The following is a 15,364-nucleotide window of genomic DNA, read 5'->3' on the forward strand; positions in this document are numbered from 1 at the left end:
TTGTATTTTCACTATTGTGATATAATCTGTTGTTGTGTGAAGAAAGCTCAGAATTCTGTGATATGAATTTGCAGTAGCAAGGAACAAAAAGTGTTCAGCTAAAATAGATGACAGTTAAAACAGCTTCCAGTACAGAATAAAATAAACGACATCTTTTTATTTTCTCTCTTAACTATCAGGTGGTTTTGAGAGCAGACCATTCATCAGGGGCCTCCAAGGCCGGAGCGTAAGCATGAGAACCCCGACCAAGGCCAAGGACACCCTGAGCAAAGTGCTTCCCCTGCGCTGGTCCTTCGGCTCCAAGGGCAGACGAAAACCAGACCCGGCGCCTCACCCGGATCCGCCTTCTGCCCCTGCGGAGCTTGTGGAGTACTTGGAGTCTGGCCGCCGGCCACGTTGCACCAAGGACCCCATTGCGACGTTGATGGCCGGACCGACAGGTGCCAAGGAGGGCCCTCATGAGGGCCAGGCCGGGGTAAAGGGTCGATCCCCGAGTCGCGGCAGCCTGAGCTGCATGGGCAGGGGAGGAGAAGAGCTGTCGCCGGAATCTCCGCAGATGCCAGAGGGCCAGAGAAGGCCTTCGGATAAAACGGCCAGCCTGAGACGAAGTACCAAGGGGAGCCAAGCGAGAGAGGAGGGGGGCGTCGTCACTCTGACCAGTAGTTCCAGCAGTAACACCCTGACCAGGAGGAAGGACAACAGGACACAGGGATCTTCCAAAAACTCCCAGGAGACGGAGATAAGAAGGAGTTCCAGTGCCGGAGGAGTTCAGTCCAGCTCCGGCGCTTCCAGCCTCCGTGACTCCGGAACTCTCAGAAGGGGAAAGGCGGGCACCAGGGGGGAGAAGGACGATAAGGGCGACGGGCAAGGAGAACACAAAGGAGGAGGAGATCCGAGGTCCAAGAAAGCCGAGGAGCCGCCGAAGAGCCACGAGGGACTTCTCTCCTTCTTCAGAGGCAGCTTCCTGAAGAAGGAAAGGGACTCGACGAGGAGGTCCAAGGACGGTGGCGAATCGGGGAGGGGGGGAGGAGGTGAGGTGGGAGGCACGAGGAGCTCGATGAGGTCGTCCCTGTCGAACGGCGGCGTGGCGGCGGGAGCCGGGAAGGAAGGAGGCAGCAGGTCCAGGGGATCAACGGGCCGTCAGGGCGATGAACAGGTGAACGGGAAGGTGGTGGGTCACGGTGTGGCCGACATCAAGCGCTCTCAAAGCTCCTCGAACATACCCACCAAGGCAGAGCAGAGCATGCGCAGGACAGCGTCCTTGCACCGCAACGGGATGTCTGCGGCGCCGTCCCCACGCAGCCTCACGGCAGACAAACCGTCTTACAGCACCCTGCTACAGGGTAGCACGACTCGCTACAGCACAACCTCCCTGGGACGCAGCAAGAGGACAGTCCCCGAATCCAGCTTTTAACCCATTAAGACCTGAGGCGAAAACAGTTTTTTGGAGAAAAAAAAAAGAAAAAATAATTTCAAGATTTTTCAAAAATAGCAGATCTACAAGCTCATAGCGCGGCGCTCGGTGCCGTGCTATGAGCTTGTATATCTGCTATTTTTGAATAGCCAAAGAAATCTAAAGTGACACAGATGCGTTCCAGGTCTTAATCGGGTTAATACACACACACACACACACAATACCACGGTAGCATAATTACAGGACTCAAGCGAATCACCATACAGATCGTTTTAGACCATTAAAAACTGAATGACGCACAGATCAAAGCAATAGAGGTTGTAAGTCGAAGTGATGCACTTTTCTGTTCACAGAAAATATACTTGTGTCAAGTGGTTTGCACCATGTAGTTTAGAGATATATATAAAGAAGGATTTTTTTATGTCTGGTACGTATGACCAGAAAGAAACACCTTGACATGCTATGTCAGCTGTTAGAAGGACTCTTTATTTTTTACTATTATTCTATTTTTATTTTACTTACACAATAAGTGCCTGAGCAAAACATATATACATATATAACAATATGCAGTGTAGACCAATGAGTGTTTGTGTATGTCTGTTAACCACTGGAAGCGTGTCTCTCTCATTTCTCTGACTGACTGACTGACGCACACTCCCTTACACCCACTATATATCGGTAGATCGATAATCACTTCTTATCACAGAAGGAGAATCAGAGTTCATCTCGCTATTTTCAATGCGCTGCTGCGTTGTTGTCTTTTTGCACTCAAGACACAGTTGAGTCCCTTTATGATTTGTCACTCTTGAGAAAAAAAAATTCCTTAACACTCCTTACAAAGTTTACCATTCCATGCTGGAGCACAATTGATAGCTGCTTGTCATATCCATTGGTTTTCGGTGAAGAGTGGTAATGATGCTCTTCCTTTGCAGGGAAACAAACAGAATGTGTTTTCTCCAGTAATAATTGCCAGGTAAATAAAAATAACACTACCCCATTAGTTTTGGTATACTTTCACCCATTATGTCCACAAGGGGATGCAACTTTAAAAGGCTGGTTTTATTGCCAAGTCCTCCCTACAAGAGGAAAATACCCGCCCGCCTACAATAAGTGACTGCTGTTGAGATATACTGACTTGTTACTTGGGAAACTGCTAGTATATCACCCTAAATTTGCAAACTTCCATTGTAATTGAGTTTCAGGGACAGTAGATTTTGGTAGAGCAGTTCACCATACAGTATATGTTTATATGCATCACTAAGACCAATGCATGTGTCATAGCTGTTCTCATGGCAAAATGTATCTCTGTGTTTTTAGCTCCACTAGTGGTGTGTGGGGTGCTAAGGATGGCAAAGCTGGTCAAGCTTTTTGTCTTACAAGTTATCCCAAAAACTATTGGCTGGATGATTGAAATGGGCTTTGTGGAATTTGCTGTACATCTTAATGCTCCTCGGAGGATGAACCCTGCTGATTCTGGTGACCTTCCATGGCCTCTCCTCTAGCCAGCGCCACCCTTCTGCCAGGTTGTCTGGCCGAGTGCAAGGATTAGAGTAGGCATCTAGGCCAGCTAGTAGGGCTTTTAGAGGCTAACTTAATATTGTCTCTTTCTTGTAACTGGCCATGGTGGTAAGATACATTTTGCTATGAATTGTTAAAAGATGTATAATTGTGCCTGTGTAGTGTATTGTGTCAATTCAGCCTGTAAGGCACACCTCATGAAGGTTGACCATTGGTTGTGTTTCAACTAACACGGCCCATAAAACCAAACACATCATACTTCTGTTTCAGTTACAGTTACAGTGACATGTTTTTTATTTTGTTTCAAATGTTTAAGCAATAGTTGAATGTCTTATGTAGGCATTTTTGCACATTTCAACTTGTAAGTGCTATTAATTGTTCATTATGCACAGAAATTGGACAATGAAGAAATGAATGACAGCATCACGTTGACAACCACTGTGCTAACTGTGCTCATAACATGTAGGCCTTAAAGATGGGCACCACTCAGTACATGGCATTCCTAGTATTTAGATAATATTTCCCACTTTGACATTTTAAATGTTTATATATTAAATGACCTATATAATAGTTCTTCCCATTCTGATTCAGAATATGCACCGTTCTTGCCAGAAAATCATCCTGGGTACCAGAGAGTTTCCATCTCTTTCAATTCGTTCTGAAGAAAGAACTACAGCCCAGCAGTATGCATCAATATGAAATCCCAGATAAAGGGCACAAGCTCTTTCTTGGCTATGGGACATTGCAGGAGTTCATTAATATGGTTGGAACTGTCCAGGATATGGGAGTAAAAATAAGTATGTCGAGCAATTCAATTAATTTTTATTCTCCTTATGTCTGCTTGAAGACAAAGAGGTTAACACCAAACCAATAGAGATTTATTTTGATGTGAAGCACTACAGTTTTCGTCAGACAGGGATAACAGAACTGCATTGCTCATAATCAATATATATATTAGTTTTTATTTCCGACCCGTGGCTCAATCTCTATGTCCAAACAAGCAAAATGTTCACTGTACTAATCTAAGCAGGTGCATTGGGAAAGAAAATGAATGAAAGGTGTATTTCTAGCTAATTATTTTGTACAAATGTGGGTTGAAATGTTTTATATACGGCTTTTATACATTTTATAAATGCTTTGTAAATATATGGATATGCAGTAGGCATTGTGTGTGTGTGTGTGTGTGTGTGTGTGTGTGTGTGTGTGTGTGTGTGTGTGTGTGTGTGTGTGTGTGTGTGTGTGTGTGTGTGTGTGTGTGTTTGTTTGTATATGTACTAAAGACCATTTGAAGGATTAGCCCCATGGTTGATAACCATGGGCCATTATAATCATGGGTTGGGACTATTTGAAATGAAGGGAAATGCTGAAGTATCCGGTTGAACTCAAGTGCAATATGATCTCTGCACGAGGGTGTGGCAAGTCTGCTACTATAATGCAACAATTGAGCTTTTCCTTTATTTGTGTGATCATTCAATACAACAATTAAAAAAATGTGTACCACTATTCTGCTTGACTGGTTAATTGTATTTGCACATTTGGCATGAAGTGGTGCATAATGTATTGTTTGAAACGGCGCCTATCTTGCCGTTTGTTATATTTGATCTCCCTGAGCCTACACAGTGTACTCCAGCACAAGTTGCTGCTGGTGGTCCTTTTCTATCTTACAAATAAGATCGAGGTTAGTCCCCATCCCCAATCCCATGTTGTCTTAATTTGTGTAGGCTACCGTATATATTTAAGGTCTGGAAATCAAATCAAACAAATCAAGGTTTGTCCCAAGTTGACAGTAACCAGAAACCTTCATGTGCGTTTGTTGAAAACTATCTGGTTTCACTGGTGGTTTCCACAGTGCATAGTTTGTACCTAAATTCAAAGGCCCCATGACGTCAGTGTAGGCTACGGTATACAGTGGATTGTATTGACCACTAACTGTATAACAAAACTAACTAAAACTACAACTATACAATTATCCACTGCCTCTGCTGAGCATTCATTCAGTGGTTTACATACCTATAAGAAATAATGAACGTCATCCATAATGATTTTGAAATGAATACAGAGGCTATACTGAGAAGGTTTGATGACATGAGACAAAGAATAAACTTAACATTGGTAGGAAAGATTTATTTAGAGCTTTTTTTGCCCTTGCTGTTTTACTGTCATTATCTCCGTAAGGGGATTATGGTTTCACGTGTGTGTGTGTGTGTGTGTGTGTGTGTGTGTGTGTGTGTGTGTGTGTGTGTGTGTGTGTGTGTGTGCGTGTGCGTGTGCGTGTGCGTGTGCGTGTGCGTGTGCGTGTGCGTGCATGGCTGTGTTCAGATGTGCAGATGACCCCCACTCTCTGGCAACCATGGCTGTAACAGTCGAGGCATCAAATGGGCTTGTCAAAACCTGTCAATGTGTCTTTCAGAGTTTGGTTCCATTTTTAAAACATCAAAATTAAATTATGTATTTAAAAATATATATCTGAGACTTGTGCGCAAACGTAGAGGAATTAAGGCAACACTGCCACCCAGTGGCAATAGAGGCCCTGCACAGAATGTTTGTGTAGTTCTCTCTCTTCCAGGATGCATGCCACCTCATGGTGGAAAATTCCTTGAGGCAGGAAGGCAGAGGCCCTGATCCCGGAGGGCCCTGAACACTTTATGCGCTTTTTAATCTTTTTCAAAAGAACCAGCCAGGCTGGGGCCCCTCGCGGCCCCGACGCTGCCCCAGGAAGGGGCCTCTTGCTGGGCATGCTCACTATTAGGTAATCACTTTCAAAAGAGCAGGTAAAACAATAAATCCTGAAGTTACTGTCCCACTGCACCTTGATTAGAAGCTCCAGTAATCAGAGCCCAAATTATTAAGTTTGTGTTGAAGTATCTGTATCTCACATATCAACACATACTGTAGCAACCATAGGTTCTTCCAACATGGAGGATAAATGGGCATTTTAAGCATTCTGTGAACGGTGAGTGAAATGGCAGTACTTAAGGACCAGTGATTTACCTCATGCCAACAGGCAGGATTAGATGTCAGGGAACATATATGTGAGACTACAACATTTTCAGGAGTGTCTTGCCTTTAACAAGTCATCCGTTGCCAACATTTAATTGGCCTTTAATCCATTACTGTAACAAGAACTGTCCAGCTACATTGTTCTACAAAGCAGAACTATGAGCTCATGTGGCAAGTTCATCCCCTTAATTCACAGGGCAGGTATTACCAGCGTAATGCTGCAGAAATATTTACATAAAGGTTAAAGTTAGTTCATTGTGAAGGCTTAAATTGATGGAAACAATGCATGACTGTTCACCATTCACTCTTGTGCAGTTTGTGCAAATATGTATGTACTAGTTTAACTATAGTAGTAAGTAGTATAATATTAACTATACATTGGTATAAATGTCAAAGTACCTAAGTAAGTTTGTATGTTATGGTGATATACTAATATAAGCTTGTGTGCCCAAGATATGCTTGTTTCCAATGTGAGTATTCATTTAGTGTATGTATGAGAATTACAGGACGAATCTGAACAGAGAATATGCATTTAAAACAACAGTGATGTATTGCTTACAATGTGCACAAGAAGCAACTGGCACAAAATACATTCTGTATATAATAACTTAACTGTATTTTAAGTCACAGTATCTTAAGAAGTAAAGTGCTAAAGTATGCAAATGTCATTCCTTAAATTGTACTCTGACAGTGTCAAACAACATACATTTTCCATGTAGGACATTTCACATTCAGGACATCAGAAACATGAAGGCTTAATAAGTCCATCTTTGGGAGATCATAAAGAATGTTATGTCCTGTAATATTATGTGGATAGAGAGATATATTGACACAAACTTGTACTGTCTAACTTTTCAAGTTATCTTGTTACAGTACATGACAGTCTGCAAATAAAATATATATTGTGTCCATATATATAGTCCAACACACAACAGACATGTTATACCATCTGTAAGATAAAGTACACCACCCACAGGTAACACAGTTAAAACTATAACGTTGTCACTTACAACCCAAGGACACTTTTACTACAACTAAAATATACCACGCCTTTGTATTGCTGAGGTCATGTCAGTATACTTTTCAGATAAGGCCTGGTTTGAGACGCTATATTCTCTCCATTAAGCACTAGCTTTCAAATGGATATGTGGGTTCATAGTACTTCATTCATCTCCATTATCCTGAGTGATTCCATCAACACTGAATCGGCTGCATACGTACACTGTAGATATGAAACACATTGCGACAGTAGATTTAGGCACACATAATGAGCACTTTGGCATTGGACTGGTACAATCCTATTCAGTGCGACAGAATTAACTTAAGGTATGTTAAGGCAGCTGTGAACAGAGCTGATCTGTGTGGGAAAACCTCCCAGTCTCAACGAGTACATACAAGTTGAAGTACTATGACCTGGGCTGTTACCGAGCACTATTCTCCTCAATGGAGACGTTTCAAAGTATGACACTGATCGAGTCATAATACACAATTATTGTGATATTACAATTCAGGGTGAAATGAAAAAGTAGAGATATTAAAAGAACCGATTTGGCGGATCAAGTGCCGTAGCATATGACCGCTGGCGCTGACCTAAGCTTGTTGTTGTTGTTTTGTTTGTTTGTTTGTTTGTTTGTTTGGGGGGGGGGGGTCGTTTTGAAAAGTACGCAGAGAACAAATCTTCCCCATCACCTAGTGAGAAGTGTGTCACTGACTCCAATTTAAAGAAATACAAGTGTGTTTTAACGTCTTAACAATCTTTGGTCATGCGCACAAACCATTTGCTGACAGCTTGTATTATACTGTACGTAGATTCACCCCCAGGTGAGAGCCATGAGAAGACATCCGTCAAACATCCGTTCGTGCTCTGACTCGACAGCTCTCAGCGGGTCATTCATTCGTTAGCATGCTAACTATGTGACATGGTTCTCGTTGTCCTGCACGCTATGTGCTGACTCCTCCATTCCGCTCTTCTCGTCCGTTGACGTCCTTATGATGTATTCTGGGGCTGGGGCGCCGACCTCTGTACCTTCCGTGCCTCTGACATTTCTCTTCTTAACGAGGAGGTCCGTGAGGAGGACAAACAGTGCCGAGGAGACGAGGCAGAAACCTGAGAAGTAGAAGGCGGATGCGTAATCCTGCGTCTGGTCCACCAGCCAGCCTGCAGCCAGGGAGAAGACAGGAAATAGGAGATAACATGGTCTGATAAATAAATAAATCTATTCATTATTCACTATTCATTCAGGAGCAAGTAAACGTGCAGTGAAAAATGGCCCTGAAGCTTTATCCAATTCAATGTACCTTTTCATGATAAAACGTTTCATGATAAAACTAAATTGTGCAAATGAGGTTCCTGAGTTATGACCAAATATGTCATTTTGACTTGGATTGTGACCATGAACTTTGACCCTTTCATCCTATTCTGTCCTCATACTTGCGTGTCTGTGCAAAGGCTATAGACAGATAGCGTACAAACAAGGCAATTTCCTAATAGTGGCCAACACACATCTCAAAAGTCTCTTTGGGGCATTGTGCTGATCAAACACTTCACTCCTTATCCTTTTGTATGTTGACTAGAGCTCATGCTGCTTATACTGATCATTCACTTTTAACCCATTTAGGCCTGAGGCCGATTCTAAAAACGCTGACCTAACATTTCTATTCAAATAAATTACAACACATAATGTTGCTATACTGTATACAGCAGCAACTACACCAAAAGGGTTTCCCGTATTGAAAGGTATAGTTACGTATTGTTGTTCCAGGTCTAAGCGGATTAAGTCACTCTGGATGAGTGCTAAATGCCAATATATAAATTGTAATTAATATCCGCCCGGTTATTGTCAAGTTATTTCCCTAACAGACAGACAGACAAACGGACAGTACTGATCACAGTCAGAGGCTCACTCACCAGCAGCGGGTGGGCCGATGAAGCCCCCGGTGCTCCTGAAGAGCATGAAGAGCCCCAGGCCACTGTCGAAGCTCTCCATTCCTACGATGTCCACGATGGCGGGGACGTGGATGGCCACCACGCAGCCGAACAGGAAGCCGTCCAGCGAGGTGAACACCAACAAGGCCCAGTGGTTCTGGCTGAGGGGCAGCAGGAACAGCACCACGCCCAACATGGTGACCATCCCGGTCAGCAGCTGCAGGTTCCTCATCAGCCTCATGTTGGCCAGCCAGCCGCACGTCAGCCTGCCCACCAGGTCGGCGAACGCCATCATGGAGAGGACCGAGGCGGCGGCGTAATGCTCCATGCCGAGGCTGGTGGCGAAGGGCACCAGGAAGAGAGGCGGGATGAAGAACCCCGCGGCCGCGAGGATGGCGAACGCGATGTAGAGGAGGAGTTCACGCTTTCTCAGCAGGGACCACTGGAAGATAACCCTCCTCTCCTCTGGAGCGTGGCAGTCGAGAAGATCGTCTTTGGTTTCGAGGTCGCCTCTTTGGGCGGGGGCTTCGAGGGGCCTCATGAGGGCTCCGCAGACACACAGGTTGAGCTGTAAGCCTCCGATGAAGAGCAGGGCGCCCTGCCAGGTGTACGCGTCGATGAGCCACTGGAAGAGGGGGCTGAACATGATGGCAAAGACACATTCCCCTGAGCTGGCCAGGGCATAGGCGAAGGGACGCCAATGTAAGAAGTAGTGGCTCACCATGCTGTTGGCTGAGATCCACGAGAAGGCAATCCCTGTTCCTAGAGATAGCACACAGTAAAACCCTCCGTGTTAATTGTACTCTGAGTGTGATGAAATGGGACCAAATGGGACCTTTACGGGTCCATTTGGTTACATTTTGTTATGAGATTTATGGGTCTGACATTGACCAGTAAATAAAGTACATACGTACATCTGTTGATTCACTCTCACCTGCAAAAGCATCTACTCGCGGCTGCGCCTGTGCACAACGATACGAGATGGATCTGTTGTATTCCTATTCCATTCTGTTATTTCTTGTTGTCCTAGTACATTCTGTTCTTTTTCATCTCTCATATCTTCTGTCCACTGCCCACTTTCCTGTACTATATACTGTGTATTCTGTGGAATCTCGCTGGTGAACCACTCCTGCTCCTCTGTTTTAAAAAAAACCGAAATGTTTAACTTCCTACTTGTTTATTATTTTAGGTGAGAACCTTGTATAAGTATAATATGGGTTTCCTTTCTCACCTGCACGTATTTCTGCGTCATTTAATAATGTTACCTTTGTACTGTTTTTATTGTGCGAATAAATAAAACAAATAAAACAAAACCACCAGCAGTGTTGATTTTGTCGACTAAAACTATGACGAAAAATGGGAGTCGACTACCTTTTTTCACACACGAAAACCAAATAAAAACTAGATAAAAACTAAGCTACGATGACTAAAACTAAGACTAAATATATTGACAATTTCGTCAACAAATAAAAACTAGACTAAAATGTTAGTGAGTGACTAGTGGAGAAGAGATCCAGTAGAACTAAAAGACAAGTAATTTTATGTTTGGTTGCACTCAGATGTTGCGCTCTGAAAAGAGCAGATCTACAAGCTCACAACGCGTCGCAGTGAGCTTGTAGATCGGCTATTTTCAGCATGCAACCAAGTGTAAAATCAGCCATTACAACGGCATCAAGGCACCGCCAAAATACATTTTAGTCGACTAAATCAACTGTAGATTTAGTCGACAATAATCTTATGATATTTAGTCGACTAAAACTAGACTAACAGTAAAAAAAAAAGCAAATGACTGAAATATGACTAAAACTAAATGGAATTTGATTCAAAAGACTGACTAAAACTGAATCAAAATTTGCTGTCAAAATCAACACTAACCACCAGACAGGTGAGCACTCCAGCGAGGCGAGCCAGTGCTACAGACAGAGTTCAGCACCGCAGACAGCACCGCCCCCCTAGGGCAGCTCAGGTCCGTGCCAATTAATTTACTCAATCAGCCTGATGTGATGATGACAGCTGAGAGCTGGAGACAGCTGCGCTGAGTTGTTGTGCTGATCAGGTTTTGACTATGAAATGCCGCTCAGTCTGTCTCAGTCTTCACTGGCTCTCCTCGTTGGACACCGTGCTCAGGCGGTAAGCGATACTCTCCACTATTCTTCGACGTGTAGTATTGTTGCTTAGATGTAAAAAGTTGTGTTTATTTCTCATTCATAGGCAACTTAGGACTTTATAGGACTGAAGCCTGTTTTCTGACTTACCCCGGACTTACCCCGGACCGGGAAGAATTTGTGTTTGTGTTGGCTTTGTTTGAGCTTCCCTCTCCCCTCTGTATACTTACCCTGATTAAATTTAAAAAAAGACTCAAGATTCTATGTGTTGGTTTGGTCAGTCTTCACAATTCCTCATTGTCTGTAATTAACTTTGAACTTGTCGTATGATAAGGTCATCTTGTTCTGCTTGCTCAGCTGCTTGCTCCGAGGAAAACTTCAAACTAAATTATCACTCACCAGTCACCACCCATAGTAAATTAGTAAAGTATTACTATTAGGACCATGCCGAGGGTCTACCAAAATCACAATTCATTTGCACACTCTCAAAAGTGACAAATGTTTAAATTAATATAAGATTCTCAAAATGTTTAATTTAAAGGACACTCAATAGTTTGATATGCATTAGCCCACGGATCCCCATTTGATACGATTTTTATATCTGGGACCCTAATAATATACTGTAAAATGTAAAAGTGTTAATATAACCGAGTTAAATTAACTCTCTGAGTTACAGACCTGTAATGGTCCATTTGGTTCCTATTATTAACCATCAATCAATTAGCGGGGAACCCCTGAAATCCCCTCAAGGACCATCTGAGAATCAGTGCTTTAAGGTGTATTGCAGATGCAGTAGTGTGCTATCACTGTTTTTAAGAGAATTCAAAACCGCAGCGTCTCCTGGGGATGATGCAAGATACAAGGGGTCCTTACCTTGCAGAATGCCTAAGCTGAGGTACATCCAGGGCAGGCTGAGGTCCAGAGATGCCAGCAGCATACCCGAGGCCGCCAGGAGGCCCCCAACCATGATCACCACTCTCTGGGAAAATCTCATGCTCAGGGCACTCGCCACGGGAGCTGCGAGGAAAACAAAATATGACAGCAGGGTTGCAACTGTAGATTATTTTCATCGCGGTTATTCTATCGACGCGTTGTGGACTTAGATCGGCTATTTTCACAGTTTCAGAATATTTTTGGAAACTTTTCGCCATGCCCAAAATGGGGATAAATTATTAGGCCATAGGACCACAATGGAAACTGTCCCCAGGATTTTTTGTGTTATCCTTTTAGCCCAACTGTACTTCCGTGCTGTTTACATCTTTGACTAGTAAAGTATTCAATAATCAAGTAGATTTTTTTAATTATCCATATTTTTTTATAACCTATTAAATCAATTATTTTGATTAACTGTTGCACCCCTATATGACAGATATATATATATATCCTGATTACAATCCTGATTACCTGGAGAAACTGTCTCACCCACAAGTTCTGCTGGATACATTCTTTACCTCCTAAGTGAAACATGGTTATCGTGATGGAGGTGATCCAAGAGGTAGTACTGTTCAGGACCCCGAAATGCTGTTGAATCTCCAGGAAGAACAAGCCGATGTTCTTCATGACCCCAGCAGTGAGGCCCATGGTGAGGAAGGCAGAGGCGACCACCACCCAGCCATAGCCCCCGTCAGGAGGGTCCACTTTCCTGGATCTCATCCTATCAAGCTGTTCCCCCAGCAGATGTAGCTATCAGGAACCAACCAGCACATAAGTATTCATAAATAAACACCTTTCAAACAATTCTCACAGCATAAAAAGACCTTCTGTCCCACATGAATAAGAAACACTTGGCTCATCCCCCTTTTGCCACCCCCAACCATAGACTAGTATGCCTTAGCATGTGAAGTGAAAAAAAAGAATGCAAATTTGTGTCTAGGAGTCATGTGGCTTTACAGCAGGTAAAGCCACATGAATCTGTGGGAGGAGGGAAGTTAATTTCAACTCAAGACATTAAACAGTAGTTCTTTACAATGTTCACTTGATTACAAAACCTCTTTGACAATGGCACGAGTAATTTCATGAAGAAGAAAATGTGGTAACACTTGCTATATGCATCCCATGTCTATGATGCACTATAAACATACTTATAATGGATTCTAATCTGCTTATAACACTGTTCCTGCCGGTCGTTTGGAATTCGAGAGAGCTGGTGGGTTTGGTAAAAAGATTTTGAGCGAGGACAAATACTATAAAAAACAGACCTAATCTATATCATTCAAATGGGTACATTTTTAGAAGAGCTGGGGCAATTAAATGAAAATGTGTAATTAACTTTGCTAATTGAAAAGAGAAACAAAAATGTGGTTTTTTTTGTTTTTTTTTGACCATTTACAAAACATGGTAGACAAATCTCAGGTAGGCTTATACATTCTAAATGTAAGTGTATTGTGTTTGGAACTCTTGAATGTTTTCTATTTTTACTTATTTAGTCTTTCCTTTTTATTCATTTATTTCTATTATTTTGTACTAAAGGGTTTTATATTGTAAGAACAAAAGGGTTGCTTTTCTTATGCCTTTTTGGAACAATGGCTATATATGAATTATATATCTGAACAGCCTAATGTGCAGTGTAAAACCTCACTAAACCTCAAGGGAATTATCTAAAATATCCCATGCAAATTGTGCAGAGATAATATGATGTCAAGTACTGTACTTAAGTACAATGTTGAGGTACAATGACTTTACTGGAGCATTTCCAATTTTCTATACTTTTACTTCTACTCCACTACATCTCAGAGGCAAATATTGTACTTTTACTCCACTACAATTATTTGAAAACTTTAGTTACTTACTAGATTTTGATTATTATTACAAAACATACATTAACCACTTCAGCCCTATACATTTCGGCAATTTGAAAATAGCCGATCTACAAGCTCACAATGCTTGCATCGAGCTTGTGGATCTGCTATTTTCAAAAGATTTGTATACATTTCATACATTTGAAAACTTGTGAAATGGGACATTCTGCATGATGAGTACTTTATACTTTTGTTTTTTTTAATTAGGCTACATTTTGATACCAATACTTTTGTTATTTGTCTCCAGTACATTTTGAATTCCGGACTTTTATACTTGTAACAGAGTATTTCTCCATGTTGGTACGTTTACTTAAGTAAAACATGTGAGCATTGTTCAACCAGTGATGATGAAACCCTCTCTGGATAACTGCTGCTGCTGCTGCTGCCTGTTCGTCCACAGCATAATAGCTGTAGTGTAGTAGTCTAAACATGTGACGCAAATCTATTTCTGTTAGGCTTATAATAGATTAAACCCCGACAGACTTCTGTGCCACGTTGTCCTACAGATAGTGTGCCAACTTACACTGCCACAGTGCCACTAAGGTGCCAGCAGCTGGCACCTTAGTGGCACTGTGGCAGTGTAGTTGGCACAAGAACTCTGTCTATAATGAATGAATATAGGTGGATTAGCAACATGTAAACATGATTTTACAGTTTGATAATATACAAAAACTAAACCCTTACAAAACATCTTAAAAGAACGTTGACCAGCAACCTTTATACGCTTTACCTGAGAGTGTTTCTTCGGCGATTCCCCGCGGATTGTGTTGTTTCCATTGACTGATAGGTGACATTTCTGGTCCAGCAGCTCAAGCGCCAGGGAGAAGAGGAAGGAAGGACACGCCCCTCCGCCCACCCTATCGTGTTACAATGGAATGTGTGACCCGTAGAATTATGACGCCAGCAGTGGTGGAAACTAAACCAGGTACATTTACTCAAGTACTGTATTTAAGTACAATTTTGAGGTATTTATTTTTTTATTTATTGGAGTATTTACATTTTTCAGTACTTTTAATTCTACTCCACTACATCTCGAGAGGCAAATATTGTACTTTTTACTCCACTAAAGTTATTTGAAGATTTTAGTTAATAGTTACTTTGTTGATTTTGATTATTATTACAAAACATACATTAGCCTACCCACTCCAGCCCCAATACATTTCAGCCATTTGAAAATAGCCGATCTACAAGCACACAAGGTGTCGCAACGATGCATTGTGGGCTTGCTGTATCTGCTATTTCCAAAAGATTTGAAAACTTGTGAAACGGGACATTCTGCATAATGAGTGCTTTATGGCATTTTAAGTACATTTTGATTCCAATACTTTAGTACATTTTGAATTCCCGACTTGTACTTGTAACAGAGTATTTCTACATTTGCCGTATTGATACTTTTACTTAAGTAAATAATGTGAGTACTTTTTCCACCACTGGAATTATGATGCTAGAGCTCGCAGTGTTGTAGTTTGGGCAATTCAGGCGGCTTAGCTGTCGCACAAGGGTAATGGTAGTGTTACCGGAACACATTTGGTAGGTGGTTGCGGTTTGTTTCTCGTAGTAGTCACCCTGAAGCTTGTTCTTTTGAGTGTTTTGCGTCGATGGT

At 42.2% G+C, this 15,364-nt stretch overlaps 2 protein-coding genes across 3 annotated transcripts in view; one reads left to right on the forward strand and one right to left on the reverse strand.

The window, feature by feature from the left end:
• Nucleotides 1–2,472, forward strand: part of usp43a (ubiquitin specific peptidase 43a) — a 126,065-nt gene extending 123,593 nt beyond the window's left edge. Inside the window, exon 16 of the mRNA XM_080448044.1 lies at nucleotides 180–2,472. Within this exon, the coding sequence (XP_080304170.1) occupies nucleotides 180–1,414 (1,235 nt within the window). The 3' untranslated portion in view covers nucleotides 1,415–2,472. The remainder of the gene's footprint in view (nucleotides 1–179) is intronic.
• Nucleotides 2,473–6,285: 3,813 nt separating this feature from the next.
• LOC308078135 (monocarboxylate transporter 13) lies at nucleotides 6,286–14,607 on the reverse strand. 2 transcript variants are annotated; one of them, XM_080419248.1, is made up of 5 exons: nucleotides 14,492–14,607; nucleotides 12,415–12,646; nucleotides 11,837–11,980; nucleotides 8,841–9,620; nucleotides 6,286–8,090 (listed from the first exon to the last, which is right to left on the reverse strand). In XM_080419248.1, exons 2-5 carry the CDS (start codon nucleotides 12,614–12,616, stop codon nucleotides 7,843–7,845), a joined length of 1,374 nt encoding a protein of 457 aa, XP_080275374.1. In that variant the 5' UTR covers nucleotides 12,617–12,646; nucleotides 14,492–14,607; the 3' UTR covers nucleotides 6,286–7,842. The 2 variants fall into 2 exon arrangements, with proteins under 2 accessions (XP_080275374.1, XP_080275375.1); XM_080419249.1 differs by lacking the exon at nucleotides 14,492–14,607 and having other exon boundaries at nucleotides 12,368–12,487.
• Between the last annotated feature and the right edge of the window lie 757 nt (nucleotides 14,608–15,364).

This window comes from Gymnoscopelus braueri (assembly GCF_963280865.1).
Source record: "Gymnoscopelus braueri genome assembly, chromosome: 2".
Classification (NCBI taxonomy): domain Eukaryota; kingdom Metazoa; phylum Chordata; class Actinopteri; order Myctophiformes; family Myctophidae; genus Gymnoscopelus; species Gymnoscopelus braueri.

Bases quoted from the DNA above. Each gene is read 5' to 3' on its own strand.
- LOC308078135 (XM_080419248.1), bottom strand. From the start codon at position 12,616: ATGAGATCCAGGAAAGTGGACCCTCCTGACGGGGGCTATGGCTGGGTG. The intron at 11,981-12,414 runs GTAAAGAATGTA...TTTTCCTCGCAG, and splicing joins AACCATGTTTCACTTAGGAG to CTCCCGTGGCGAGTGCCCTG. The intron at 8,091-8,840 runs GTGAGTGAGCCT...CCCTGGCTGCAG, and splicing joins CATCGGCCCACCCGCTGCTG to GCTGGCTGGTGGACCAGACG.